We start from the raw sequence: 27,090 nt of genomic DNA, 5'->3' as shown, positions 1-27,090 counted from the left end.
ATGGTGGAAGAACAGGAGTCAAACTAATAGGTCTTTGAAAGTGCTGGCATGGGCACAGTGGGCCAAAATGGCCTCTTGTCCTGTAAAATTAAAAAAAAATATAATCCTCTACCTTTTGTTTCAACTTAAATCAACGCAGATGATGAAAACCTGGATGCTAGGGAGTCATTTGTTCTTTGGAATAAGCTCTGTGTTAGGTGGTGAAGCCAAAAACTCTGACAGCTCTTGAAGCTACTGGATGGCAAGAAGAGAATAATGTGTCTTAACGTTGTGTTTTGGATAGCAACCAAAACACAGGATTACAAATTCCAATACCAGCTACTATTTGGTCTTGGAATTGAGAATTTATTGTCATGTGGTGTGTGTTTTACTTTTCAGGGGATTTTATTAAGAGGGTAGAGGTGGGTACAGTTACAACATCTAAAGACATTTGGACAGGTACATGATAGGAAAGATTTAAAGGGATAAGGCCAAACGCAGACAAATTCAACTAGTTTTATGGTCAACATGGATGAGTTGGACTGAAGGGTCTGTTTCCATGTCGTCTGACTCTGAGGGAATGTGTACGTTTCTAATGCAAGGAGAGGTAAATAGACTGAATTTCCTCCCTTCTCTGCACTGATATTTACGACCAATGATATCCTGTGCTTTTATATACAACAACTGAACACTAAGTGTACTTCTCAGATGTGACCGTGCAGGATGTTTGGATCCCGGTGTGCAAACATAATTCAGGTCCCACTTTAAATTTATGCATTCTGTCCTTGTTTTTAACAGAATGCTTTGACAAAACTGCTACCAATTGGTGCTGGTCAGAGAACAGGCATTTTGTTTTGCATTGCGAGCTAGAGTGTTTGTGCATTATTGTGAAAGAGTGAAGTTACAGCACGCTGAGTTTACATGACCAGTTTCCATTATAAGTGTTGATCTAGGAATTTATAATAGGAAGTTATGACAAAGGAAGCTCATGCATATGTAGTTTTTTAGTGTAATACTGAATGATTAGTCATTGCAGTATTTACTAAGTGCTTAATAGGAGCTTATTGCCTAACAGGTAAATACTGGCAATGGCATTGATGCGTGATGCACAGAGGTTCTTAGCTTTGGTTTCTGGTCTTTGCTGAGTAACTGACCTCAATACAGATGGTGAATTAATGTCAACATCCCTTGGCTAGAAATGAGGTGGTGATGGGAGTGGGAGCGAGCCTATTGACATTGAGTGACCACCATTCGATATGGCACTCCACCAGTCACTTCAGAAAGTCATGATTGGGATTGAGTGTGATAAACAGTTAGTTGTAAGTTTGGTTACACACCTTACTTTGCCCTCTGTGTGGCATAGGTCCTTCAACGAGATACAGGAGAGTTCCTGGCAGTCATGAAGTCAGGACTGAGTGTCATGTGATGTGCCAAAAAACATGCAGATTGATTGGACAGTGCCTGTGCCTGCTGACTTACCTGATCTTCAAAATCTTCTTGTTTTTTAAACCCTTTCATGGCCTCATCTTTACTTATTTCCATAACCTACTATAACTCTACAACCTCCAAAATTTCTGTGTTCCTCCAATGCTGACCTTTTGAGTTATTGCTGTTTTTAATGGCTATACAAGTTTCAGCTGCCTCAGCCTTGGAATTCTCACCTTAAATTCTGTACTTTGCTCTCCTCCATGAAATCCCTTCTTAAAACTTATCTCTGTAATTGAGCCTATGGTCACCAGTCCTAACACCACCTTATGTGACTTGGAGTCAGATTTTCTTCAGTAGTACTCCTGTGGAGTGATTTGGGGTGCTTTCTAGCAATGTTGAAGCCACTATATAAACATGAATTGTTTTAAATCTTGGACTGAAGAATTTCAACATTTATTTAACATAAATACATTTGTTCATTTCCTCAGAATGCACCAAACAAACAATGCTAGATGTTTAGATCTGTTGTGGAGGCACGTTTTATCCATATGTCTGCTGGCTCTGGCCTTCCTTGTCTCGTATAGTAGGTAGGTTATGCTGCTTTTTCTTCAGATTCTTTGTAGTGCTGCTCATGGTAAGTTGGATGTTGCACCGTTTTATAAGGGGAAAGATGGTAAACCATATGGTGGTCAATGTATTATTCTCTGGCTGTGATGCAGTGGCATCCTCTGCAGACCACAAAGCCTGTTGTGAAATAAACACAGCCCCGTGTCGTTCAGAGTTTTAATTACTTATTGAGGGTACAGGCTAGGAATTGAGGAGAGGCAGGCTCTTGGTCAGGAGTGCCAGACATTCAGTGACTGACTGACTTTCTCACTGACCTTTAATTTCAAAATTTGTTTTACATTAGCAGCAGAGTGTGGAGGGAGATGGACTTCTGCAATGCATGTGGTGCCACACAAATTTTAAAGTATGCTATTGTCAGTAACTTGAGGCTTGCAATCCATAAATTCTGTTGCATCAATATCAGGAGACCTGTATCTGATGAGTACCCCCTAGACCAAGGCCCTACAGGTTGCTGATGCCTGTGGAATTATTGATAACTTCAAGAGAAAGCAGGTAAAGTTTTGTTACTGCCACATGTGACCATCCTTTTACCAGTCTTTTGGAAGGTGTGGGGGTGAGGGGGAAGCGGAGGAATGAGAGATTTTTTCCAAACAACGTCCTTGTGACCTGGACTGTTCTGCCTGAAAGGCTGGTGTAAGCAGTTTCATTAGGAACCTGCAAAGGAATTGGAGAAAAAGTTCATATGGTAAAGTTTGCAGAGGTATGGGGAAAGAGCAAGGGAATGGAACTAATTGGATAGCTCTTTTGAAAGAGACAGTGCAGATATAATGGGCTGAATGGCCTTCCTTTTTGTTGTGTAAGCCTATAAAAAAAAATGGGATGAGACAGAGTAAATGCAGAAAGGATGTTCTTAATGACTGGGGAGCCCAAAACAAGGGGTCACGGCTAAGGGTACAAGCTAAGCCATTTAAGACTGAGAGGAGGAAAAACATCTTCATCTGTGTAAGCCTGTGGAATTGTCTGTCACAGAAAACAATTGAGGCCGAAATATTGAATATTTTCAAGAAGGAGATTGATCCCTTCACCTCTAAGAATGATATCTAACGGTATGGGGAGAAAGAGGGAATAGGGCATTGAGTTGGGAGATTAGCCATCATCACATTGAATAGCAGAGCATGCTCAAAGGGCCAAATAGTCTACTGCTGTTTCTACTATATATGTTTTTACGTATGATTCTTAAAAATACATATTTATTTTTGTAGAGTCTATTTGATGTACCATTCCTGGAGCCAAGTGATATATGGAGTTATAGCAGGTGCCATCATGGGATCAGTCTGGTTTATCTTTACACAAGAGGTACTAACACCGCTATTCCCCAGGATAGCTTCATGGTGAGTGCCCTGGGCATCACATTGAAATGGGGAAATAAAACCTTTTTAATTTAAGCTGTTCACACTTCATTATAGGGTTGCAGTTTCTGAAATCATGACTGAATTTGCAAATCTAAACATTTAAAAACATTTCTTCAGGAAATCCTTCACCAGCATGTGTTTGCTCACCTCTTTCTTGTAGTATTTTATAGGCACTGGGTTAGAACTGTTCCTCAACGCTACTGACTTGCAAAACTTCTGCCCCTTCGACCCTGAAACCACTGCTCCTGTGAAAAATACCTTGATCTTGTTTCAAAAAGCTTTGCAGGTTTAGCACCTGAAAGCAAAAGCTCTGTTAATGTTTGGGTACATGTCTTCATTGGGACTGTCTGTATCAGTTCTGCTGCACTAACGTTAACCATAGTGATTTAAACAGGTCTGTAACTGCTACTTTCTCCATTTATTCAGGCCAGTCTCTGAATTCTTCCTGATACGGGACACAAGTCTGATTCCAAACATTCTGTGGTTTGAGTACACGGTTACAAGGTCAGAAGCACGGTAAGATGGTACATTCCACACACCCATGTATTTGCAAATCGGAAACAGAAGCTCTTCCCTTTTCTTGTGTTTTTTTTTACTTGTTCATGGAATGTGGCCATCACTAGCTAGGCCAAGATTTATTGCCCAGCCCTGATTTCCCAAAGGGCAATTAAGAGTCAACCACATTGCTGTGGGTCCAGAGCCACATGTAGGCCAGATTGGGTAAGGATGGCAGATTTCCCTCCCTAAAGAGCATGAGAGAACCAGTTGAGTTTTAAGGACAATCGACAGCAGTTGTATGGTCATTGTTAGGTTACCTTTTCATTCCAGTTTTTAATCAGATTGTAATTTCGCCATCTTCCGTGGCAAAACAAAGTTATTTTCCTTTTGGTTAGTGGTGTGTCTGGCTGAAGTTCGTTGTCACTGCCAGCATTTCTATTTGCCCACCTCAAACTCCAAAGGATCGAACGCCAAATGTCTGTTTTGGCAGAATGGTTAAGAATTCTCAACTCTGAGTCAAACAATAGTTATCGAACCCCATGCTATCCCTGTCCTGGGAGTGTTTGGGGGACAGTGTAGAAGGAGCTTTACACTATATCTAACCCTAGGCAGTCCCTGCCATGGGAGTGTTTGATGGGTGACAGTGTAGAAAGAGCTTTACGTTTGGTATAAGAGAGTTGGGAGAGCTTTACTTTGTTTAAAGAGTTGAGGGAGCTTGTTCTCTTTGCATTTCATTGCTGTATTGTTGCACCCACTGGGGCTTGGTGTTGTTGGACTTTGGCTTTCTCCTTGGTTTAGCTGTTCTCATTTGCCTGCCATTTTACAATTTGGGCTCCCAAAACCAATTGTGCATTTCATGTCACGTCCTACAAAATAAACACCTGACCAAACTCTCTCTCTCTCAACAGTAGAAAAGGAGAGAGAAATATTGGAGTCGGCTGGTGATTCATTTACAGATTGTTGTAGAACCCAGTTTGTGATAGAGCATCTCGTTTTCCAGTTTGTATCACCCCACCAGTGTCTTCAACTGTCTAGCTTCTGGACTCTGTGTAATTTCCTCCCTTCTCACTTTCTGATGAAAAATGATCCTTGAAATCCTGACCAAGATTTTGGTCAACTGACCGAATATCTGGTTTTGTGGTTTGGTGTTTAAGCCTTGTCTTTTTAATATCCCTCTGAAGTGGACTCTGTTTAATGTTATTTATTAAATATCAAATATTTATCAAATATTGTTGTTATCTGGTACTTTTCTGCTGGGGTTATTGGGTGGAGGCTGATGGTCAGAAGAGTTGATTGTTCCCTTAACTTAATTTTCTTGAATTTTTAAAAAATATAATCTGGTTCATCTGCTATAACCACGCTTTCTGAAATCCTCTTCAGTATTGTAGCTTTAACAAAGTCCAAATTTCTTCCGGTAGAATTTAAACTTTTCTTTTTCCTTTGTCCTTGCCTCCAGAAACAGACAACGGAAGCTGGGGACCAAGATGCAGTGAAGTGAATTTGGCATCTTTGCTGGGGGTGGGCCAGGACTGTGGAGTGAGCCCTGGAAGGAAATGGAACAGAAACCAACAACATGAAGAAACACATTTTTAAAAAAAAGTTAATTTTTTGTTTTTGCAGACAGTTGGGGCAAGCTGAGGCGTATGCTGGCAGCCTAAACACCTCCCCCCCCCCCCGTGACAGCAGTCAGTGTTGACACAGCTTGCTGTTAGCTTTCTACTGCATGTTAGACTCTTGTGAACGCTGGACTGAACCCGTTTAAACAAAACCCGTTCACATGGTGTCGGTGAAATGTGATGTTATTGCATCTGTTTCAGGAATTTGGTTTTTCAGTTTAGTAAGAGGTGGTAGGGAAGGAATGGACCAATGGTAGTGGTATGATATTTTGCAAAAAAAAAAACACGTGGCATTTCTACGCTACTGGCTTATAAACAAATGGTTAGATTGGAAGACAGAGATGTTGTTTGTGAATTGTCAGTCAGGTATCTGACTTGCTAGGATCACATCTGTAGCAGCAAGAGTGAACTAGAAGGAATCATGTTGCACTTTAGAAAAATAAATTAGTTTTTTACATTGGAGAACACTAGTGATGAGTGGAAAAACTGGTTTTTATTTTTCTTGTCGGTTACAGTTACAACTAACAACTTGGCTGGTTTAAGAAATCTTTCTAACTAAACAGCTATTAGAACTATTTTTTTTTTTCCCCAAAATAAATCCTTTTATTTCATCTTCTGGATCAGTGAGAGTGAACCAATTATAAATAAGGATTGTCAAAACCTTTTGCTTGCACACGCTCTGTCTGTTGTTCTGTGAACTTTTTATTCTGGTAGTTTTTAATGTTTGATCTTTGTCAAAAAGATGGCCATTTGTACAAGCTGCAAGTCAGGTGATGTGCATTTAGGAATCTGGAGCCTGGGTTGTTGTTAAGCAAATCTAGTCAGGTCTTGTAGTAGCAGTGGAATATTGGACGCATGGGTTCTTTTGGATTCCTCATTGTCAGGCAATGTTAGATGACCTCACTTCAGCAATTGCCTGTTGCAAAAATTAGCATCAAATAGCTGCTTGCGGAAAGGTCGTGCAATTGTTGGATATGGGAATGTTTTATTTTGGGGTTGATGTTGGATGCTTGCTTTTATTCTGAGGTCAAAGTTTATAACACTGAACTAAGGCGAGACCTCGTATGTACTTGATGTTACTTCAACAGCTACCACTACCCTGGCATGAAAAGCACTTGTTTTCCTACCACACAGATGTTGTTGGCTTTTGATGGGAATACATGTGTGGCCATCTCAAACTAAATCTACCTGGGAATACCCTTAGCTCCCCCCATGCTTAGCTACATTCCCAAAATAACACAGTGACTTCTTACGTGGTGATATTACAGGAAGTAAATTTTTCTGGGGACTAATAAATGTTTCTATATTCCATTCAGCCCCTGAGCAACAAAAGCATTGATTGCACTGACCGGAGCAGTTGCTAGTGCAAGATACAAACATGAAACTCGCCAGGATATCCTTTGAAATTTAACTTGAGAATTTACACAAAGCATTAAGCTAATCTTAATACCCAAGAATGACTAATGTAATAACAAGTCTGTTCTTGAATTCTGTTGTGGGAGGCTCATGTGTGAATGCTTAACATTCACTTGCTAATCCAGTGTGTTAAATTGTAGAGAGGAGGAGCTTCAGGTTGTCTCATAGTATCTTAATTTTAGTAACCTTGAAGGGGATGTCAGGGCCTGCTTTAGTTGTCAGCTTAGTGGAATGTTACTGCAGGATGTACACAAGGGATAGGATAAATAAATTGGACCAAATGGCAAGGGCTACTGTGGCGGAGCTGACCACATTCCTGTTTCCTTTGAAGTAAAGCCACCAACCCCACCATATTGCAACATAACAGTGCTGTGCTTCCCTGAGCCCTTTGCCCATTTGGATTGACCCAGGTTGTGAAGCCCAGTATTGTACAGAGGATGCAAGTTATTTAGAGATGGTTGTACTGGCGTTCTGAGAGAATGTTGCAGTGACTGAAATTACAGGGAAATTACTTGATCGTCCTGGTCATTGCAAGTGAGAGATTTTTTTTTAAATCCAAGGCAAATTATTGATGGTTTACTTGTTGTAATTAGATACAATCACAATTTTTAGTTTTTTAACATTCCATACACGATTATAAAATGACTCCTGATTTTTGGTTTTAGATCTACTTTCTTGTAACAGATTTCTTGTTTTAAATAAATGTTTGGAGTTGAAGATACCTGAAATTGTATAAAACAGAAACCATGCTATATAACAGAGTGCTTTTATTTCTGTGTGGATAGAGCGTAGACTTGAGTTCTAGAAAGCTGTGTGTTTTTTTTTCTTCAGTTGTATAGGGATAACAGTTGGACTTTGTGCACAAGACCTTAGTTTTTGCAGTTTCATTGGTTGCCAGTGAAGGTGGTGAGCTTAATTAAACTTGCCAAATTTATCACACCACAGGCTAAAGTTTGTTTTAAATTCCAAAACTATTTAAGATTTTGGTTAGGATTAGCAAAACTGTTCAGATTGGGGAAGACATTTCTGCAAATCTGTATACAGTATTGGGTTCCCAGTTTACTTTAATTTATTGTTTATATATAATGTACTTTTTAATGGTGCTTCTCTGCTTGCTAATAAGTAAGCTCAAGTACATTAATTTCACACTAAAATCAGAGAAATAAATCTAAACTTAATGTCTAATAGTTTTGTTTTATGTTGAAGGTGGGGGAATGATATTTCTGTAAATAAAACCCCAATGATCTTATAATTGCCCAGGCCTGATGTGACAAACTGGCTTTGTGCTGTAATCATTGACCTAAAACACGGATCTGCGTCTGACGTGAATGTCTGGATGCAGCATGAGTTTGTTGTACAGGATTGTAACCAGCTCTTTTAATCCTGAGCCCAGGCTAAAAGGAGAGTCCTGGGTCCAGTGCTGAGTTAACCACTGTCAAATAGTACAATGATTGATTTCTGCAGTTCTCAAATTGACCAGATGTTGCAGTTATGAAGAATGTTTAGATGTGGAAACTGCCACTCAATGGAAGCATGCAACACACATTTTTCAATTCAATTTGTAGTGACAGTAAGAGTCAGACTCTCCTGAAATCTGTCACTAGTGCTCCCACTCTCCCCCTCTTATATCCAACATGTATTAATTCAGTATGGCAGTATGTTAACATTGATTGCATGTAACTCGGAATCCTCTTGTGTCTACCGACTGGGGAAAATGTACCTGTTCTCTTTAGCTTCACCCTCTTAACTCTGAAAAGCAACTGTCAGGCATGTGATAAAGGTGGTGTCTGATTATATTCCTGTGCAATTAGTGTGTTGGAAGTTTAAGTACTAGTTGAGTGTCTGTAGACCCTGCATTGTTTCTGGTGGTTTCTCTTTACAATTAGTGACCCTGATCTTTTTCCTTTTGTGAGTTTATAGCAGTTGCTATTTTGTACTTAGAAATAATAGGGCTGGAATCATACCTGTCCCCCTGCACCAAAATAATAAGTGCAGCCAAAGTATGGCAATCCAAATAGTTTTAAACGTATCCACAATCATGTAGATATTGGCTAAATACAGAACAGGGTGGTGATCAGTGCTTTACAGAAAATAACCACTGGTGTCTGATGCTACTAACTGGGTGATGAATGGAGTTTTCTATATATCACCGGTCATCTTTAAAGGAAGTTTACCTATAAATTGGGTTTGCAAGCTCGCTCAGCTTTATTGCAAAAAAGATGCGATTGTAGGGAAATACTGAATTGAGAACAGAAAATGCTAGTAATTCCAATATGTTTGTCAGCATTTGACAGATGAATAACTGGCTGATCTTCCAGCTTTGTGCTTATGCTGCCTTTTCTCTTTTCAGATTTCTAGCAGTTTCAGTATGTAAAGTGTATTTTGTCAATATTTATTGAAGTGAGACAATACTGAAACCTTCAGACTGCTGCTTTTTTTTAACCTTGTAAACCTTGCTGCTGGTTTGCCACAGGTTAGTGGTACAGTGCTGTCCCACCCTATACAGACTGGCTCTGTATCCCATGGAATATTCCCAGTGTTCATAGGTGTTGGATCAGTATTAAAACTGTGTTTCTCCACAGCCCAATCAAAGTGCAGCTTTTTGTTTCCATTTTTAATAAAAAAAATAATTGTACAGGATGAAACAATTTAATCTTAAATGCAGGCAAATTATTTAATGTTTGGGAGTTCAATTCAGAGCAAATAATATCCAGGACACTATTGGGTAGGTTTTGCGAATTCTGCATTGTGGAGAGTAATCCCACTAGCTCAGTGAGCAGTGCTTCAGGAACACATATGGGGAGGTGGAAAAGAAGAGGTTAATAGTGGGGCCCCATCAAATTTTTCTTTAAAAAGATTCGTAAAATCTACCCTAGTCTGATGTGACTTTTTTTTAAGCTGTGATCATTTCGAGTTGGTTGACTAACCAACTCCTCTCACTGACCTAGTGAGGCATGTGTCTGCTAACTGTATATCTTCCTTTTTTGTCTCAACTTCAACAATGTAGATATAAAAGTAATTGCTATTCAGGTACACAATGAAGGGCTATTTTGAAAAGTGCTTCCTCTAGATGTAGCACGTTTTTGTAGACTGGCTTCTTGTATTCTGTTAGTGTGGTGTTCACTATGTGATTGCCTTATATGGTGCACAGTATCTTTTAATGCTGTTTATTGCTATTTGTAAACTTTGTTTGAACTCTCGTGTTGTGGGAGATGGAGGTTGGAAAAGGGGCCATGGTTTGATGACTAGTTGTATCATCTCTCTGTGTTTCGTGTCCAAGACTACTTTGAATGTGTACAGATCCTGGGATGAAGCAGTCAAACAAATGAAACAAACTGTTTATATTTACTTTAGAACCCAGTTGGAAATAGATCAGCTGGAACTTGGAGCTTGGGAAAGCAGCTTCTTACATCGACCTCAGTGTCTTTGGGTGTTTCACACTTTAGTGAAGGGATGAGCTCTTTTTGCTGCCAACACTCTGGGATCTTGTCTCGAATGGGTATTTCTTTAAGGCGTCAGCCGTGGCTCGAATGGTAGCACTCTTGCCACTTGAGTCAGAAGGCCATGGGTTGAAGTCTCACTGCAGAGACTTGAACGCAGAATCTTAGTCAACGCTTGGGGAGGGGTTGTCTTCCAGATGAGACATTAAACTGAGTTCTGCTTTGTCTTCTGAAGTAATTCATTGGCTGTAAATAGTTTGGGATGTCTAATGTTGTGATATAAAAATGTCTTTTAAAAAATTTTCGTATGTTTGTTTCAGTGTACGATGTTAAAAGATTACTACCTTACAAAGGGTGATCGAGTCTAAGGTGAACCACACACCATGTGATACATATATTTTCCAACCTTCTACAATGCTGAGATTATCCTGGCTGATATACCAGAACCACTAGGTGCCTATCTGTGCTAAGTCACCAGAGCAGTTCTCACACTCTTGTCTAATAAGCAGATAAGTACTGACCATTCTGTGACAACAGTTAGCTGTTCATTTGTTCAACCTGTATTTGTACCATGTAATTTAAAGCCTTGGTGCCTGTTTTTCTATTGCATACTTCAGACTGATTTTTAAATGTGTGAACTTTGCAACAAGTAGATATCAGTGCATTAGTCACGCAAAATTAGCATCCCAGTTGTGGCAAAACAAATTAATATTCCATCTCCATAGAGTGTAAGTGTTTTTAAATGAGTGGCCTCTGTGCTGTGAATATAATGGAGTGTGCCCCCACCTGCATGTCTATGGTTGGGGGCTGGTGTCCTATCTATCTGCACACGGGTCTTAGACAAACTGATCCAGGAGACCGTTTGGTTTTACAGCAGGTCACTGGAGTCTGTGTGCAATCTAAGTATCTAGTGAAATAGTTCATCTTTTAAAGCAAAAGAGGGATGGCTTTCCACGAGAAGGTGTTGAGCAGGATTGATGGTTTAAGTAATTTACAGGCACCAGTCATTCTTGGTGATCGAATCTTCCTGTAGTTTTGAGCTGCTGCAGTATATATCCCAGGCTAATGTTTGTTTTGGCCGTCAGTTAGTGCATGATTTTGGCCTAAATTGTTGTGGAAAATGAATTGACTAGATGCCCACTAAGCTTTTGCCCACCTGGTTTGTTCCACTGGCTGAAAGAGTGGGACACTGTGGCTTGATGCTGTATCTGTGCAACTATCAAAAGAACTTTAGTTAGTGCTAACAGTGCTCCAGTTAAAGGGAACTGGGTGAATTGTTTACTCAGAATCTTATAGCATTTGAATGCATTTGGCCCTTTACCTTTTTTGTTTGTGGTGTCACTGGCCAACAGTTATTGCCCAGAAGGCAGATTGGAATCACCGACATGTAGGCCAGACCAGGTAAGGATAGCAGATTTCCTCCTTTAAAGGACATCAGAGAACCTATTACATTTTTATAATTTAGTTAAAACCACACACTTTCATTCCAGAATTTTTTTGAATTCAGATTCCACTATCTGCTGTGCTAGGATTCAAAACCATGTGCCCAAGAGTCTAGATGTGTCCTTTAGTGACTAACCCCAATTTTAAACATCATTCTTAACTTCTCTCTGCTTGTAAGAAATATCTCACATCTTTCTTAATGATAGGAGACCTTCATACCTACTATAATTCTAGTAAACTTCCACCACACCTTCTCCAAAAAACTCAGTCCAACTGATTCGGCTGGAATCAAGCACAGAGTCTGTGCTCTTCGTCTCTTAGAGCTGATTAATGTATCAGAAATCTAATCAAACAAGCCTGAAGGTTTACTTGTTTGGGAAATGGAAGTGTCACATTGAACTATTTTGATTAAGGCACACTATTACTGCATTAGGAAGAGCTTGATGAGGAGTTAGATGCCTATAAACTGGAAAATCTTCCCATATTCCATGTAACATCCGTCATTACAAAAAGGCTGTTTGAGCAGTAGAATCATAGCCTCTCTCTTCAAAATTACGTTTTTTTTTTAGAAGTATGGTTCACACATCTAAACTGATTCTTAAACATTTAATATAGAACAATTGGCTTCAAACTTTCTCAGCAGGGAGGAGGTGGGCCAACTGTACAATTCCTCTGCCATTGGGTAAGAGTAAGCTGTTGTCTAGTTTGGAATTTGGTGGTTTTAAACTGTGTGTAAAGCTGGCTGAATACCTCTGTGTAAGGAATTAACAAAGGAAATGTGCATCAATGTTCTAATTGTAATTTACTGGAAATATAATGCTTGCCTACCATACTGTTTCCCTTGCTGTGGTCTCTGCATTCTTCTGTGATCAGAGGGTGATGGGCAAACTTGCGGAGTGACCCAGACATGGAAATCCAAACCAGTAGGTTGTGAGCGGAGACTTGTAATTGTCTTCCCTACCACCAGGGTTTGTTTCCTGTCTTTCTCCTGTGACCTGGGCCTAATCATAATCCCTTCATTTTTAAAAAAAAAGTCATATTACAGTTTGTGGGACTTTGCCATGCATAGTTGGCTGCTACATTTCCTACATTACAACAATTCACTAGCACTGACTATAAATGCATCCTTACCCAGAAAAGTTAAGTAGAATTGAAATTGGATTGAAGAACTCAAAGAGCTTCTAAAGTATTGGTAAATAAACGTAGTTGAAACCTCATTCTGCACCGGCAGAAGATGAAAACAGTAGTGATTTGTTAAATCCTTCATGACTGTTCCGCCCAGCAAGTCTGTATGAGTGCCAGAACAGGTCCTCCTACTTCTTACCATAGAGTGTGGTGTGAAACTTGTTCATACTGATTGAAGAAATGCCAAAGTAGAAGAGAGTGCGATGAATGGGTATGCCACCCATTCAATGTAATAAAAGTAAACAAATTTATATGTAAAATTTTTATTACAGTCATATTCAAAGATTATATCACAGTAAAATAATTATAGAGGGGAAATATTTACATTAAAGTCAAGACCATGGCTGTTTACATTTACAATTATCCAAACTAGAGAGCTGGCAAATTAAAACACTGGATTATAAATGGACCAGCTAAAATGATCAATCCCAGGCATGAGTCATGAAATAATTCCGCTCTCCAGTCTAAAATGATTTGTCATAAAAATTAAAGTTCCTTTGAGACCTTTGCACAACAGGAATTCTGATTTCAGTCATTCACTGGGGTGTGTGGTGCAAGGTATCATTTCACACAACTCCAGAAAAAGTGGGCTAATGCTGCTGTTATCGTGGGAATGAGTAAACAGACACTTCTGTAAACGTAGCTGAAGAAACTTTAAGACCGTTATCCCATAGATGTTAAAATCATCTAACAGCACAGGCCATAGACCATGCCTTTAGCAAATGCCAGAAGTAAGGTTCCACAATTTGTATGAATTCTTTTGTTAGGTAAAGAGTATGGTTCCTCTACACTGCCCAAGCCCCACCTCAAACTCGTATCTTTGTGCAATTTTCTGTCCCACATGCACACATTCCAGCACAACTTCATGTTAATGATTCGGAACAGTCAACAATTTATATTGTTTGCTTCAGTGTGCTTATTAGTCCTCATCTGGAAGCCCACCTTATTTCAACAAAAACAAACATTGCATATACCAGAATTGTTTTTAAACTTTGTTGAGGTGGTAATATTGTAGGCTTATCCCATCAGGAGCAAAATAGAATTATGTAACATCCACAGGACTCATTCAGTGCTGTTTTAAAAATTCATTTACATGATTTGGGTGACACAGGCTGGATAGGTGTTTATTTGTCTGTCTCTAATTGCCCTAGAGAAGGTGGTGAGATGCCACCCTCCATGGGGTACTGGCAGACAGTGCTGTTAGGGAGGGAGTTCCAGGATTTTAACCCAGGAACAGTATAGCTTTAGGTCAGGCTAGCGTGTGGAAGATGATCAACCACTCTTCCCACAGTTCTGCAAATATTTCATTTTCAGGATTTCCAGCAACCTCTAGGGGAAGCCATGGAACAGATGACATAACCATAATAATTTCACACCTCACTTCTAAGGGACATGAGTAATTCCTGTTTGACTGCGTACTTCCCCCTGTAATGGTTCACAGCTCTCTGTTTGCAGAATACAAGTGTTCACATCCTGCCTAGTTTCATACAGCTGAGTGCTACTTACAGATTTACTTTTGATTCTTGGCCGGCTGTTCCTTGGTCAACAGAGGTGGAAGTGTGGGGAAAATTGTGTACAAAATAAAAACCTTGCTCAATGCTGAGCAACCCAGCTGACTGAATGGGAGGGATTGAATTCCAATATCTTAAATGGAATCAATGATGACTAACAATTTACTGGCAACATTTATAACATTCAGATCTGAACCTTTAGATTGTCTGGTAAAAATAACTTATAGCTAAGTGGAAATCCTTCTGGCATTTCTCTGCATTTCTCTGTTGACGTTGTGACATAAGGCCTCCCTGAATACAGGTTCTAAAGAGATATTACAGAATATTGAATAATTTGTTCTCCTGTCTACATTATAAAATTTTAAAAAATGCAGTTCTCTTGGGCAGTTGGTGCAGATGTCTGCACCTTGTGAAAAGGTAATGAGTGGGTAACAGTATGGTACACAGTATGGTAACCAACTCCAAAGGCTGGGAAGGATAAGTCTGTGAGAGATTAATTAAAAAAAAAAAATCAGTCAAACTTTGATGATCACTATCCAGTAACTTCTGGTGCTGAACGTATGTGCATGAGAGTGGACTGGGTTTGATTCCTATTTATGGTAGATGCCAGCACTCCTCTGGATAAAGACCAGGCACTCTAGTCACCTGGTATATTCTTTGGGAGAGGAAGCAAGTCCCCTCCATATGACTGAATCATTCACCATTTGAACAAACACTTTTTCCAACATGTATAATTTTTGATAAGTGCTTATAAAATATATTATTTTGTTTCAAATATATAAACTCTAACCTCCTGACAAGATGTTCACACTGACATTTGGTAAACATTTCCTCTCTCGCACACAGTTGCTGGGATTAGTCAATTGAGTGTGACAATTCTTTGGTTGTTGTTGACTCCAGTCTCTTGTGCTCATTACCTGGCTGTTTCAGAGCTTTGAGTTGGGTGTCTGTACAAGCAGCTCCTTAACATCAACCAAGGCCTGTTCCAGGTAATGAGCCAGTTTTGCTGCATTGGTCTCTGCACAGCTGTTGAAAGCAGACACTGCAAAGTTGACATGGTCTTTCATGGGGTTGTAACACACACCATAGCCGTCTGGCACAACAGGCCCAAAGCACATGAGACAGTCTGTTTTAGCAGGTACCTGAACAAAGAGGGAAGATCGCAGAGTTACAACCTTAATCTTCTATTTGTCCTTCTTCAAAGCAAAGATAGTTGGCACAGACCACTGGGAAGCTCTTGGAACTTACACCACCCAACACTTTATGTTCTACCCGCAAATTCCTTCTTCTCTCCCAAATTCTTTCCCGTTTCTGCGACATTGCTAAGGTCAGTGAAGTCCAAAACTCGACTTTTATCATCATCTCCCACCTGCAATTCTGCATATACTAGATGGCTTGTAATGCAAAGACAAGTTTCAGACCCTGAGTACCAGCAAGTGTTCTATCAATGCAAACTCCCAAACACTCATATGAACATGTGCAAAACCTTTATGGTCCACCAGCACCAACTTGTAAAGGTCTGCTGCCCACTGAGCAGTGTTGTCTGCATCAATTTCAAAATCCTTGGCTTCATCAGTAAATCCCTCCTTGGTCCTGTTCTGCCCAACTCCATATCTAAATTGCCTTCGTAGCTCACTATCACCTCCTTCAGGGCAATTATAAACACTGGCCTTACTTGTGAAACCCACACCCTATCAATAATAAACACAAGATGTGGTGTAAGAAAAGGTCAGCTATCATTCTTATTAGAGTTGGCAATAGTTCAGAGTGAAACATTCTCTCACCTCTAACTCGTGGTTGTGGGTATTCATGTCCAATTTAGACTTAAAACTACACACTGAAAGAAGTGTAGAAAATCGGAACAGGCCATTCAGTCCTTTTATTCAGCTTCACCCATCAATACAATCATGGCCAATCATCCAACTTGGTACCCTGTTCCTGATTTCTCCCTGTACCCTCTGATTCCTTTAACCCCAAGAACAAATAACTCCTTGGAAATATTCAATGATTTGGCCTCAATTGCTTTCTGTGGCAGAGTCTTCCACAGGCTCAGCAGTCTCTGGGTGAAGACATTTCTCCTCATCCAGTCCTAAATGGTTTGCTCTGGCTCCTGATGCCCTGGTCAATAAGAACATTTATCCTGTTTGAATTCTATAAGCTTTCTAAGAGATTCCCCATCGCAGCGAATATAGTCCTGATCGATGCAGTCTTTCTTCATACGTCAGTCCTGCTATCCCAGCAATCAGTCTGGTAAACCTTTGTTGATTTCCCTCCAAAGCAAGAACATCCTTCCTCAGATAAGGAGAAGGAAATTGCATACAATACTCCAGGCTTGGTATATTTGCAGGCAGACATCCCTTCTCTAGTACTCAAACCCTGTGGCTATGAAGGCCAAAATACCATTTGCCCTCTTCACCACTTGCTGTTCCTGGGCACCATGACAGAGTGCCACACTGCCAGGAGGCATCTTTCACGGAATCTCAGAATTTTTCAGTTGAGATATTAAACAGATGCCATATCTGCTCCATCCTTCATGAGAGTCCAAAGGATTCCATGGCCCTGCTGAAGAACAGGGAGGATTTTGTAGTGTCCTAGGATTAATATTGATTCCTCACCCAATATCATTAAAACAAGATTAGACAGTTTCTATCACATCACTGTGGGATCTTCCTGTGTGCAAATGTCTCCACTCCCTCCATAACAAGTAATTACATTTCAATTCACAAATACTTCACGGGTTGTAAAGCACTTTGGGATATCCTCTGAAGGGCTCTATATAAATGTAGTTGTTTTTGTTTTCACTTCCACCTGAGCTTTGATGGAAAGTCAGTGTAAACATTCAAACTCAAGCATGTGAGGGAAGATCACTTTCCAGTTCTCCAACAGTGATTGGGCATGGCTGTGAATAACCACTCACCAGCCCAGAAATAAACAAACTTCTGTGGGTCATCAGTCGACTGGACAAGGAGGGAACAGAATGCCTCACCTGACTGGTCGATAGATTGAAGTGAAAGGCAACAGCATAGGATGTATCCATGAAGATCTCTGGGATTCGAACCAGATCCTCAATAGCCTGAAGTTTAAGACCCAACAGGTGTCTATCGATGGCTTGGCCTCTTATTGCCTGGAAGTAAAATTTGGTCAGCACTGTGTGTAGCCCAGATTATTGACACACACCCTCCCACCTTACCATCACGGCCAAATCTGAACCCCAGCAATCCCATCATTAACTCATGCTCCACACATCATTAATCGGGTGTTTCCTGTACCACAGTTAAGTAGCAAGTCAGAATGGTCTTTTCAAACATAAATTCCAGATGTGTATTTTTAAAAAGATTTATTGACAGGATGTGGGTTTCACTGGTTTTGTCAGTATTTACTGCCCAATCCCCTTGTCCTTGAGGACAATAAATGATGGCCCAGCCAGTGGCACCCACAATCTGTGAATGAATAAAAAGAGAAGCAAAGACACAATGAGCAGAATCCCAGACCAATAACCTCCCTTACCACATCAGTGTAGGCTCTGTGCACCTGAACAGCTTTCTTCAGCAATGTCACCTTTTCCTGGTTCTAAATACAAAACCAAAATAAAACAACTTACAGCCAAAAGTGCATGTGTGAACTAAACATTATTTCACAAACTCTAAAGCTGAGGGAGCAGACATGGTCATGGAGAGAGAGAGGAGAGACCGCGGTCAGAGGGGCTGCACGGTGGCTCAGTGGTTAGCACTGCTGCCTCACAGCACCAGCAACCTGGGTTCAATTCCAGCCTCGGGCAACTGTGTGGAGCTTGCACATTCTCCGTGTCTGCGTGGGTTTCCTCCGGGTGCTCCGGTTTCCTCCCATAGTCCAAAGATGTGCAGGTTAGGTGGATTGGCCATGCTAAATTGCCTGTAATGTTCAGGGATGTGTAGATTAGGTGGGTTACAGGAGAATGGGTCTGGGTGGGATGCCCTGAGGGTCAGTGTGGACTTGTTGGGTTGAAGGGCCTGTTTCCACACTGTAGGGATTCTATGATTCTATTCTATGACAGTCAGCAAACAAAACAGGGCAGTCAACAACTTCATCTTTGAATCGGCAGTTCCTGACTGACTTCTGCTGCTACAACACCTTGTATTTATGTAGCACCTTTGATATTACATAATCCGGGTCCTTCACAGGACTCTGGAAGGGAGAGAAGAGACAGCGAGAAAATAAAAAAAAACTTTGGGTGATTTATAGGAAGCAGTTAAATTTTTAGTAGAAGATCCCGTTTCCACTGCAGCATGCTCCAGACTGTAACTAACAGGTTTCAGAAGTTTTCATCACCCTGCAGTTTTTTTATTTCTATTTTGAATTTTTTTTTGTTTTGGTTCCAGATCTCTCAGACTTCTTCTCCCCAGCTAGACTTTATCAAATCACTTCATGACATCCTCACCTGTGATCTGGCCAAGTTTCCAAGTAAACACAAAGTGATCCCCCAGAAGAGGTTTCCTTTAGGAGATGAAGGTGATATTTTGGAGGTTCATGTACCTGGACCTGTGAATTATCCATGGCCCTGACAAAGATGGACGATTCAACAGTTGCCGAGCGGATAGTGTCAGTGCGCCCAAGGTGAAACATCCGCAGGGAAGCACTTTCATAGGTTGCACACAGCTCCGTGTAAATCCTGACGGGAGAAACAAGCACAACAAGATGGTGAGGGAGGGTGGATTCCTGTAGGTCAGGCAATGGGTGGGGGGGAGCTGAAATGGACAGTTACTGGGGGCTCTGCAGAGGGTTTGAGAAGCATGGGCAGTAATGGTACCTTATCTTTTATCACCCTCTGTGTAATCCCTCTTCCTGAAGGCGATGACTTGCTGGCGACACAGCCCCCCCACTGTCCTCTGACTAAGGATGATCAATTTTGGATTTATTCCTTGAGGTTAACACATAGCCTTTCACCTTTACATCCATGTGGTTAAACTGTAACACTCATCCAGTGGAAGAATACAAAAATCAAAGTTTGCTCTGCTTCCAAATAACAGACACCGTGGAAAGGTTCAGGAATTTAAATAAGAGGTCGACTATGTGGAGGGGTTGTCCACACAGGACTAAGTGTGTTGTACTTAAATGCATGCAGTATATGAATCAAAGTTTGAATGTTGCTAGAAATGTGGTAAAAGTTCTGGTGCAAAAACATTTCTCTTTACAATAATCATTTTAGAGGCAGTATCTGATTAGTGTGAAGTACAACATGCAGTGAGTGAGTCAGGAATACCTCGGGAAAAGTAGGTAATTTTGAGGCTGCAGTTCCTGCAGCTGTTCCTAATGGAGTTGGTGGGGGAGGGTTTGGCTTCCCCACCTCAGGTCTGAGTCTGTTTTAGACTCATCGATACAGATTGATCAATAACTCCATTCTCTCTATACTCAATCAACCACTAGCATGGCAGAAAGCAAATCCGATGGGTTTTTAAAACTTGTTTCACCGGATGTGAGCATCACTGACAAGGCCAGTGCTTGTTCTCTATCCCAACTGCCCCGTGAACCGAGTGTTTCGCTTGGCCATTTCGGGGGGGGAGTTAAGAGTCACCTACATTGCTGTGGGTATGGAGTCATGTGCATGGCCAGACCAGGTGTTTCCTTCCCTTGAGGTTATTAGTGAATCATGGAGTAATAGAGATGTACAGCACGGAAACAAACCCTTTGGTCCAACTCATCCATGCTGACCAGATATCCTAGATAAATCTAGACCCAATTGCCAGCATTTGGCCCAAAACCCTCTAAACCCATCCTGATGCCTTTCAAATGTTGTACCAGCCTGCACTTCCTCCGGCAGCTCATTCCATACACGCACCACCCTCTGCATGAAAAAGTTGCCCCTTATGTCCCTTTTAAATCTTTCCTCTCACCTTAAACCTATGCCCTCTAGTTTTGGACTCCCCTACCCGGGGGAAAAGACCTTGACTATTCACCCTATTCATGCCCCTCATGATTTTATAAATTTCTATAAGGTCACCCCTCAGCCAGACAGGGTTTTTATTGAAACAACAATTGATGAGAGCAATGGTGGCTATGAAACAGAGACTGGCTTTGAATTCCAGATTTTTTTTTTTCTTTTTGTTGGAATTCCAGATTCTTTAATTGAATTTAAACCCCAACAGCACCTCTGGTGGGATCTGAACTCAAATGGTTGGTTAGTCAGAAACCAGGAATATACTTTTCTCAGGGATTTATCCCTGTGCACACAATCACAAAACTCCAGCCACACTGCTGACGTGTTCTCCATTGATTTATAAAGATAGATAATATTACATACACATAGAATATAAATCCATCAAACAACCTGTCAAGTTCTCAGCCAATTATGGATGGGGGCAGCTCCAACAACACTCAAGAAGCTTGACACCATCCAGGACAAAGCAATTCGCTTGACTGACATAACGTTCACTCCCTCTACCACCGACGCTCAGTAGCAGCAGTGTACACTATCTACAAGATGCACTGCAGAAATTCACTTAGACAGCACCTTTCAAACCCACGACCACTTCTATTTAGAAGGACAAGGGCAACAGATACATGGGAACACCACCCCCCTGCTAGTTACCCTCCAAGCCACTCAGCATCCTGACTTGGAAATATATCCCCGTTCCTTCACTGTCATTGGATGAATATCAAGAAGTTCCCTTCCTAATAGCATGAAGGGTGTAAATGCAGCATATGGACTGAAACAGTTCAAGAAGACAGCTCACCACCACCTCCTGCAGCTCAACTGGGGATCGGCATTAACAGCCAGTGACACCTATATCCCATGGAAGAACTTCTTAAAAAGAGTTGAGTATTGACATGGAGAAGGACATGGAGAAGAACATGGGAAACCAAAGGAGAAACAAAGACTCTCTCCGGATTCAGCTCTGGAATGTGTGAAGGAACGCTCTGGCCTTGGATAGGCTGCAGCACAGATGAAGCTGTATTCCCTCAACTTAGAAGTTTAATGGGTAATCTAATCAAGGTGTATAAGATGATTAAAAGATTTGATAGGGTCACTCCAGAAGAACTATCCCCTTGGGTGGGTTCGGGGGGGTGCAGGAGTCAGAGGGATCGAAAACAAGGAAGGAGCTGAGCTGGTCAGGGTGATGTCAGGGAGCAATGCTGCTGCACGTACAGCTGGCAACGTGCAGGTACACAGCTTCCACTTACAGACCTGAGAGGTCTGCCAAGCAGCAAGAAATAGTCGAGGGATTGCTGTTGCTGGTGGATCAACTGGAAATGTCATTATTGAGACAGACAGATATTCATTGGGTAAAGATAAATGCAGTTGAGATACAATCGGCAATGATTCAATCATTTGGTGGAAAGACTGGAGTCTGAATGAGCTCGCATGATCCCAAGTACAGAAAACCAGTGAAATCAGAAATGAGTAAAATAGAGGGAAGGGTACAGCACTGACACACAAATATGCAGAATGAGCAGTCAGAGCACCTCCAAACACCAAGGGAGTTCCATCAGAGGGTAAATGTAAATAAGTGGGCACAGCAGTGGGGTGGCAGGGGCTGGTTTGGAGATGGGTGGAGGGATCAAGTCAGAGTTTGATTGACCCCATGGTGGAACCAAGCAACCAATTATTTGGTTTGGTCCAGGTTACTCACCAAGTTGAGGCAGGAGATACAGTGCTGGGCCCTCCCAGTGTGGCACAGTGGCAGTGCCCCTGCCTCTGAGACATAAGGTCTAGGTTCACATCCCACCTACTCCAGAGGTGTGTCATTAATGGTCACAGGCTGTTGATCAAAATAACTGTACGAGCCTGAGATTTACTGGGGCACAGAGTCTAAAAATCAAGTGACTCTAAACTATGCCCAATTCTGGGCACCACATTTTACAAGGTCATCAAGATATTGGAGAGGGTGCAGAGTGAATTACTGACATTGGGACATGACACTGCAGTTCACGTAGAGAGACTGAGGTGGTGGTTAACGGGGGCTGAGTAGAACTGTTCAGAATCATAAAAGGTTTGGATGGAGTAAATAAATAGAAACGGTTTCCAATGGCAGCAACTGGGGTGGGGGGGACAGATTTAAGGTATTTGACAAAAACTGGAGGACAGATCAGCTTTTATGATGCTGGCAGTTTGTAATCTGGGACGCGTTGTCTGAAAGAAGCTTTAACTTTCAAAAGGGAATGAGTAAATATGGAAAGGGACAAAGTTTGCGAAGCTACAGGAAGAAAGCTGTGAGAGATGGATCAGTCTGTCTAGCAAAGAGCTGACACAGCCTCGGAGGCTTCATACCTGTAATAAGCTAGCTGCAGGACCACCTGGATAAAGGCATCTGGGCTCATCTTCTGCGACTTCACAAAGTCTTTTCCAAAGTGCTGGAACACGAAGCATTTTATATCCACATCACGCACCATCCTAGTGACAGAGATAGATAACTATTAAAATTGTCACTGTAAATATAACCCATTGTAGACCCTGAACCCTCTCAGCTCTCCTTGCAAAGTTCTCTGGGTCCTGTCAGTATATAATTTTACACTTCTTCCAGCAGGGGATGTTCAATAGCAATTTGAGACAGGCCCCCAGGTAATGTTATTTTCTCTCTGAAGCCTCCTATCCCACTGCCCAGAGCCTGATATCCAATTGCAGTGACACCACTCCCAACCCTAACCCTTAGTTGCTTTCCTTTGGGGAAATGTTGAATGAACAGAGAAAAGGGTTGGTGTAGCAGATTGCAACTACCCACTTAGTAATTAGAAAAAAAAATCCCTCCAAAATAATATGTAACACCTTCCCCAGGTGACTATAAGCAATTCTCCAAGTTAAGCACAAAAAGCAGGAGCGGGAGCAAGTCTTTCTGCTCCTTAAACTCACTCTGCTATTCACTAGGATCCTGTTAGAAACACATCTTTATGGATGATGAGAATTGGAAGATTTGGACAATTGCTGGGATGCAAAGTGTTTGCCATGTGGTTTTTTGGAAGTCAGAAATCAAAAGGTCAAGGAGAAATGAGACTTATTTCCTGTTTACTGGAAAAACTAGTAGTTTTGAGAGCTGACATCCCCAAAACTTCTAAAGAGGGATAAGAGATTATGCTGATGTCCTTAATTGCTAGACAAACAGAACGAGATTCAGAAGAAGCCTTAGCTGAAAGTTGTGTGACAACAGCCTCTGAACTGAAGTCATTGTGTTTGTCAGGATACCTTTGTCGAGTCTATTGGAAAAGGACCTCCAAGTTGGAAATAGTAAAATGTGTCGCTTCTGAAAACTGGGAGTTTGAAGAATATAGATACAAGGGAAGTATCACTCTCGATGAGCAAAAGATAACCTTTAAAGAAAACCAGCTGAAGAGATCTCTCAATGAAGTATTTTCTGTGAACCTGAGAATTTTCCAAAAGTCAATATCTCACCTTCTCAAATTCTGAATTGTTACATCAATTCAAAGACCTAGGTCTAACTGACCTTCCAAACAAAGAGAGTCTTCAATCGCTCTGTGACTCAAAGCAATCTGATCTGGTCAATAGGAAATCAAAGGAACTGTAAGAACTGAATCAATTCTACATTCCAGGCTTGAGCCCTCGACTTAGAAGTGAGTGTCGTTCCATTTTTTATCTGAATTAGTAATAACTGCAGAGTTGTGTTTCCTCCCGTTTCTGTGCATTAGGAGAACGTGCTGGGATAAAGTGAGAGTATAGTTCAAGTCTGCAAAGTAGCTACTGTAACTGATTTTGCCACTTGTTTAAAGAACAAGTTTGTTTGAATAAACAAGTGGTTTTGAGTTTTTTGAAGGAATTTGATCAAGTTTATTTTGTTCAGTAAAATAATTGACCATTTTGCTAATAAAATAAACTATTGACACATTGGTGCAGCTTCTGATTGGAAATCCATCTTAGCTTCATTTTCTTGCTCTATCGCCACATCCCTTAATATTCAGGTGTCCAAAACTGCATCAACCTTGTTCTTGAATCTACTCAATGACTGAGCATTCACACCATCTGGGGTAGAGAGTTCTGAAGATTCACCCTCAGTCTTAAATGGTAATCCCTTATTGTGAAACTGTGACCCATATTCTAGACTCCCCCAGCTTCTGTGAAACAGCCTCTTGGCATCTTCCCAGTCAAACCCTGTCGAAGGATTTCAATGAAATCACCTCTCTTTCTTCCAACCTCCAGAGCGGGCAGATCCATTCTAACCAATTGTGCCTCCCAATGGAACCTTCCCATTTCAGCAATCAGTCTGAACTGCGCTATACATCCGCAATAGCTAGAATCTCTTTCTCCAGGTAAAGGTGATGAAAACTGTAAATTACACTCTAGCTATGATCATATGAACATACAAACCGTGAGCTGGAGTAGGCCATTCGGCCCCTTGAGCATGCTCCACTATTCAATAAGATCACAGCTGGTATGATTACTTCACATTCCCACCTATTCCTCCAGAACTTCTCACTCCCTTCCTCATCAAAGGTCCATCTATCTCTGCCTTTGAACACTGCTTCAACCACCTTTTGAATCACTTGTGTGGGGAAAAAAAAATCCCTCTTGTTTTATTCCCTTGTGGGACGTTGGCATTGCTGGCTAGGCTTCTGTCTTAAACAGTCTCACCAAAGCCCCGAACAAGCAGCAACCATCCTAATGTGAAATGATATCATCAAGCCCTCATCGTGGCTGGGTCAAAAATCTGGAAACGTCTTTTGGGGGGGGGCTCGGTGAGTCTTTATATCCATATCACGCACCATCCTGGTGGCACGGTGGCTCAGTTGTTAGCATTGCTGCCTCACTGCACCAGGGGCCCAGGTTCAATCCCACCCTCAGGTGACTGTCTGTATGGAGTTCTCCCCATGTCTGTGTGGGTTTCCTCCGGGTGCTCCGGTTTCCTCTCACAGTCCAAAGATGTGCAGGTTAGGTTGGCAATGCTAAATTGCCCAGTGTCCAGGGATATGTAAATTAGGTGGGTTACAGGGAAAGGGTAGGGGGATGGGTCTGGGTGGGATGTTCTAAGGGTCGGTGTAGACTTGATGGGCTGAAGGGCCTGTTTCCACACTGTAGGGATTCTATGATGCCTAATGCACCGAGGGTGGCCCTACTCCACACAGACTGCAGTGGTTCAGGATGGTGGCTCCCCACCACAAACCCAGGGCAATAAATGACAGGTTTACTACAGCAATGCTCACAGTCTGAGAACCCAATATTAGGAGGAAACTCACATGTTGAGGTTCTGTTTCGCTTTCTCAATGTCTCTCTTTATATCAGGCGTGATGTTGAAACGGAGCTTCCGAGGCATGGCCAATGGAATCATTGGAGAACGAATCATCGCCGAGGTGTTGCTGGGGAGACACCAAATGTTCATTTAGTTACTGATTTCACAGACTCTGCAGAACAGCAATAACTTATTCAAACATTTCTGAGGAAGGGTCCCGACCCGAAATGTCAGCTTTCCTGCTCCTCTGATGCTGCCTGGCCTGCTGCGTTCCTCCAGCTCCACACTGTTATCTATGACTCCAGCATCGGCAGTTCCTACTATCTCTGAGTCATTCAAACTATCTGCTCTGTGCTGGTGTTTTTGCTCCAATCCTCACCATCTCAGCCACTACTTTATCCTTCTGTTCCTTTCTCCCACGTGTTTATCCACTTCCCCCTAAATACATCTACACCATTCACCTCGACCATACCAAGTTCTGCAATGTCATCATTTTGAGTAGAGGTTGCTCCTGACTTCCCGACTTGGAATATTGGCACGACAGCATTGCAAACTGAGAAGGATGGTTTGTGGTGTGTTGGCTCACTGTGCAGGAGATGGACCTTGGCACAGCAGTCTCTACTACCCTGGCTGCTAAGGAAGGCTGTGAGCTGGGAAGGAGCACGATTTGGAGGAAAACGCAGCTGGTCTAGTTAGAATGCTTGCAGACAATACAAAAATTGGTGGGGTTGTGGATAGGGAGGGGGATTGTCAGAGGTCACCGCAGGATATAGATCAGTTGGAGGCATTGGCAGAAGAATGGCAGAAGGAGTTTAATTCAGACCAATGTGAGGTGATGCATTTTGGAAGGTCAAGTACAGGTGGAAATTATACAGAACCCTCAGGAGTATTGATATGTAGAGGGATCTGTGTGTATAGATCCACAGATCACCGAAGGTGGCAGCGCAGGTAGATAAGGCTAAAAAAGGCCTATGGCATGCTTGCGTTCATTGGAAGGGGCATTGAGTATAAGGATAGACAAGTTATGTTGCAGCTTTATAAAACTTTAGTTAGACCAGACTCAGAATATTGTGTACTGTTCTGGTCACCACACTACCAGAAGGATGTGCACGCTTTGGAGAGGGTACAGGAAAGGTTTACCAGGATTTGCCTGGTATGGGGTATTTTAGCTATGAAGAAAGGTTGGATAGACTGAGTTTGTTTTCACTGGAACGCAGCAGGTTGAGGGGTGACCTGATAGAATTTTATGAGATTGTGAATGGCATGGATAGAGTGGAATGTATGAAGCTTTTTCCCAGGGTGGGGGTGTCAATTACAAGGGGACACAGGTTCAAGGTGCTGGGCAGTCAGGTGGGGATGTAGTTTATAAGAGACATGAGAGGCACATCTTCCACACAAAGGGTGGTGAGTGCCTGGAACGTGCTGCCAGAGGAGGTGGTGGAAGC

At 41.7% G+C, this 27,090-nt stretch overlaps 2 protein-coding genes across 2 annotated transcripts in view; one reads left to right on the top strand and one right to left on the bottom strand.

The window, feature by feature from the left end:
- Positions 1-12,629, top strand: part of dolpp1 (dolichyldiphosphatase 1) — a 34,884-nt gene extending 22,255 nt beyond the window's left edge. Inside the window, exons 5-8 of the mRNA XM_020514199.2 lie at positions 1,896-1,994; positions 3,237-3,365; positions 3,813-3,902; positions 5,341-12,629. Of these exons, the coding sequence (XP_020369788.1) occupies positions 1,896-1,994; positions 3,237-3,365; positions 3,813-3,902; positions 5,341-5,377 (355 nt within the window). The 3' untranslated portion in view covers positions 5,378-12,629. The remainder of the gene's footprint in view (positions 1-1,895; positions 1,995-3,236; positions 3,366-3,812; positions 3,903-5,340) is intronic.
- A 602-nt stretch (positions 12,630-13,231) lies between these two features.
- Positions 13,232-25,823, bottom strand: LOC125486392 (carnitine O-acetyltransferase-like). The gene is made up of 6 exons (XM_048613776.1): positions 25,653-25,823; positions 22,741-22,863; positions 19,008-19,143; positions 18,003-18,065; positions 17,482-17,619; positions 13,232-15,637 (listed from the first exon to the last, which is right to left on the bottom strand). The coding sequence occupies exons 1-6, from the start codon at positions 25,793-25,795 to the stop codon at positions 15,422-15,424; spliced, it is 819 nt and encodes a 272-aa protein (XP_048469733.1). The 5' UTR covers positions 25,796-25,823; the 3' UTR covers positions 13,232-15,421.
- Between the last annotated feature and the right edge of the window lie 1,267 nt (positions 25,824-27,090).

This window comes from Rhincodon typus, chromosome 28 (assembly GCF_021869965.1).
Source record: "Rhincodon typus isolate 14 chromosome 28, sRhiTyp1.1, whole genome shotgun sequence".
NCBI lineage: Eukaryota > Metazoa > Chordata > Chondrichthyes > Orectolobiformes > Rhincodontidae > Rhincodon > Rhincodon typus.
The sequence above is the reverse complement of the archived record's forward strand: the minus strand, read 5'-3'. Positions and strand labels throughout refer to the sequence as shown.

Excerpts from the sequence above, each read along its gene's own strand:
- LOC125486392 (XM_048613776.1), bottom strand. The coding sequence starts at position 25,795 with ATGAACATTTGGTGTCTCCCCAGCAACACCTCGGCGATGATTCGTTCT. Across the intron at positions 18,066-19,007 it reads TGGATAATTCACAGGTCCAG|AACCAGGAAAAGGTGACATT; the intron begins GTACATGAACCT and ends TTTTGTATTTAG. Across the intron at positions 17,620-18,002 it reads ACAGAGCCTACACTGATGTG|GCAATAAGAGGCCAAGCCAT; the intron begins GTAAGGGAGGTT and ends TTTTACTTCCAG.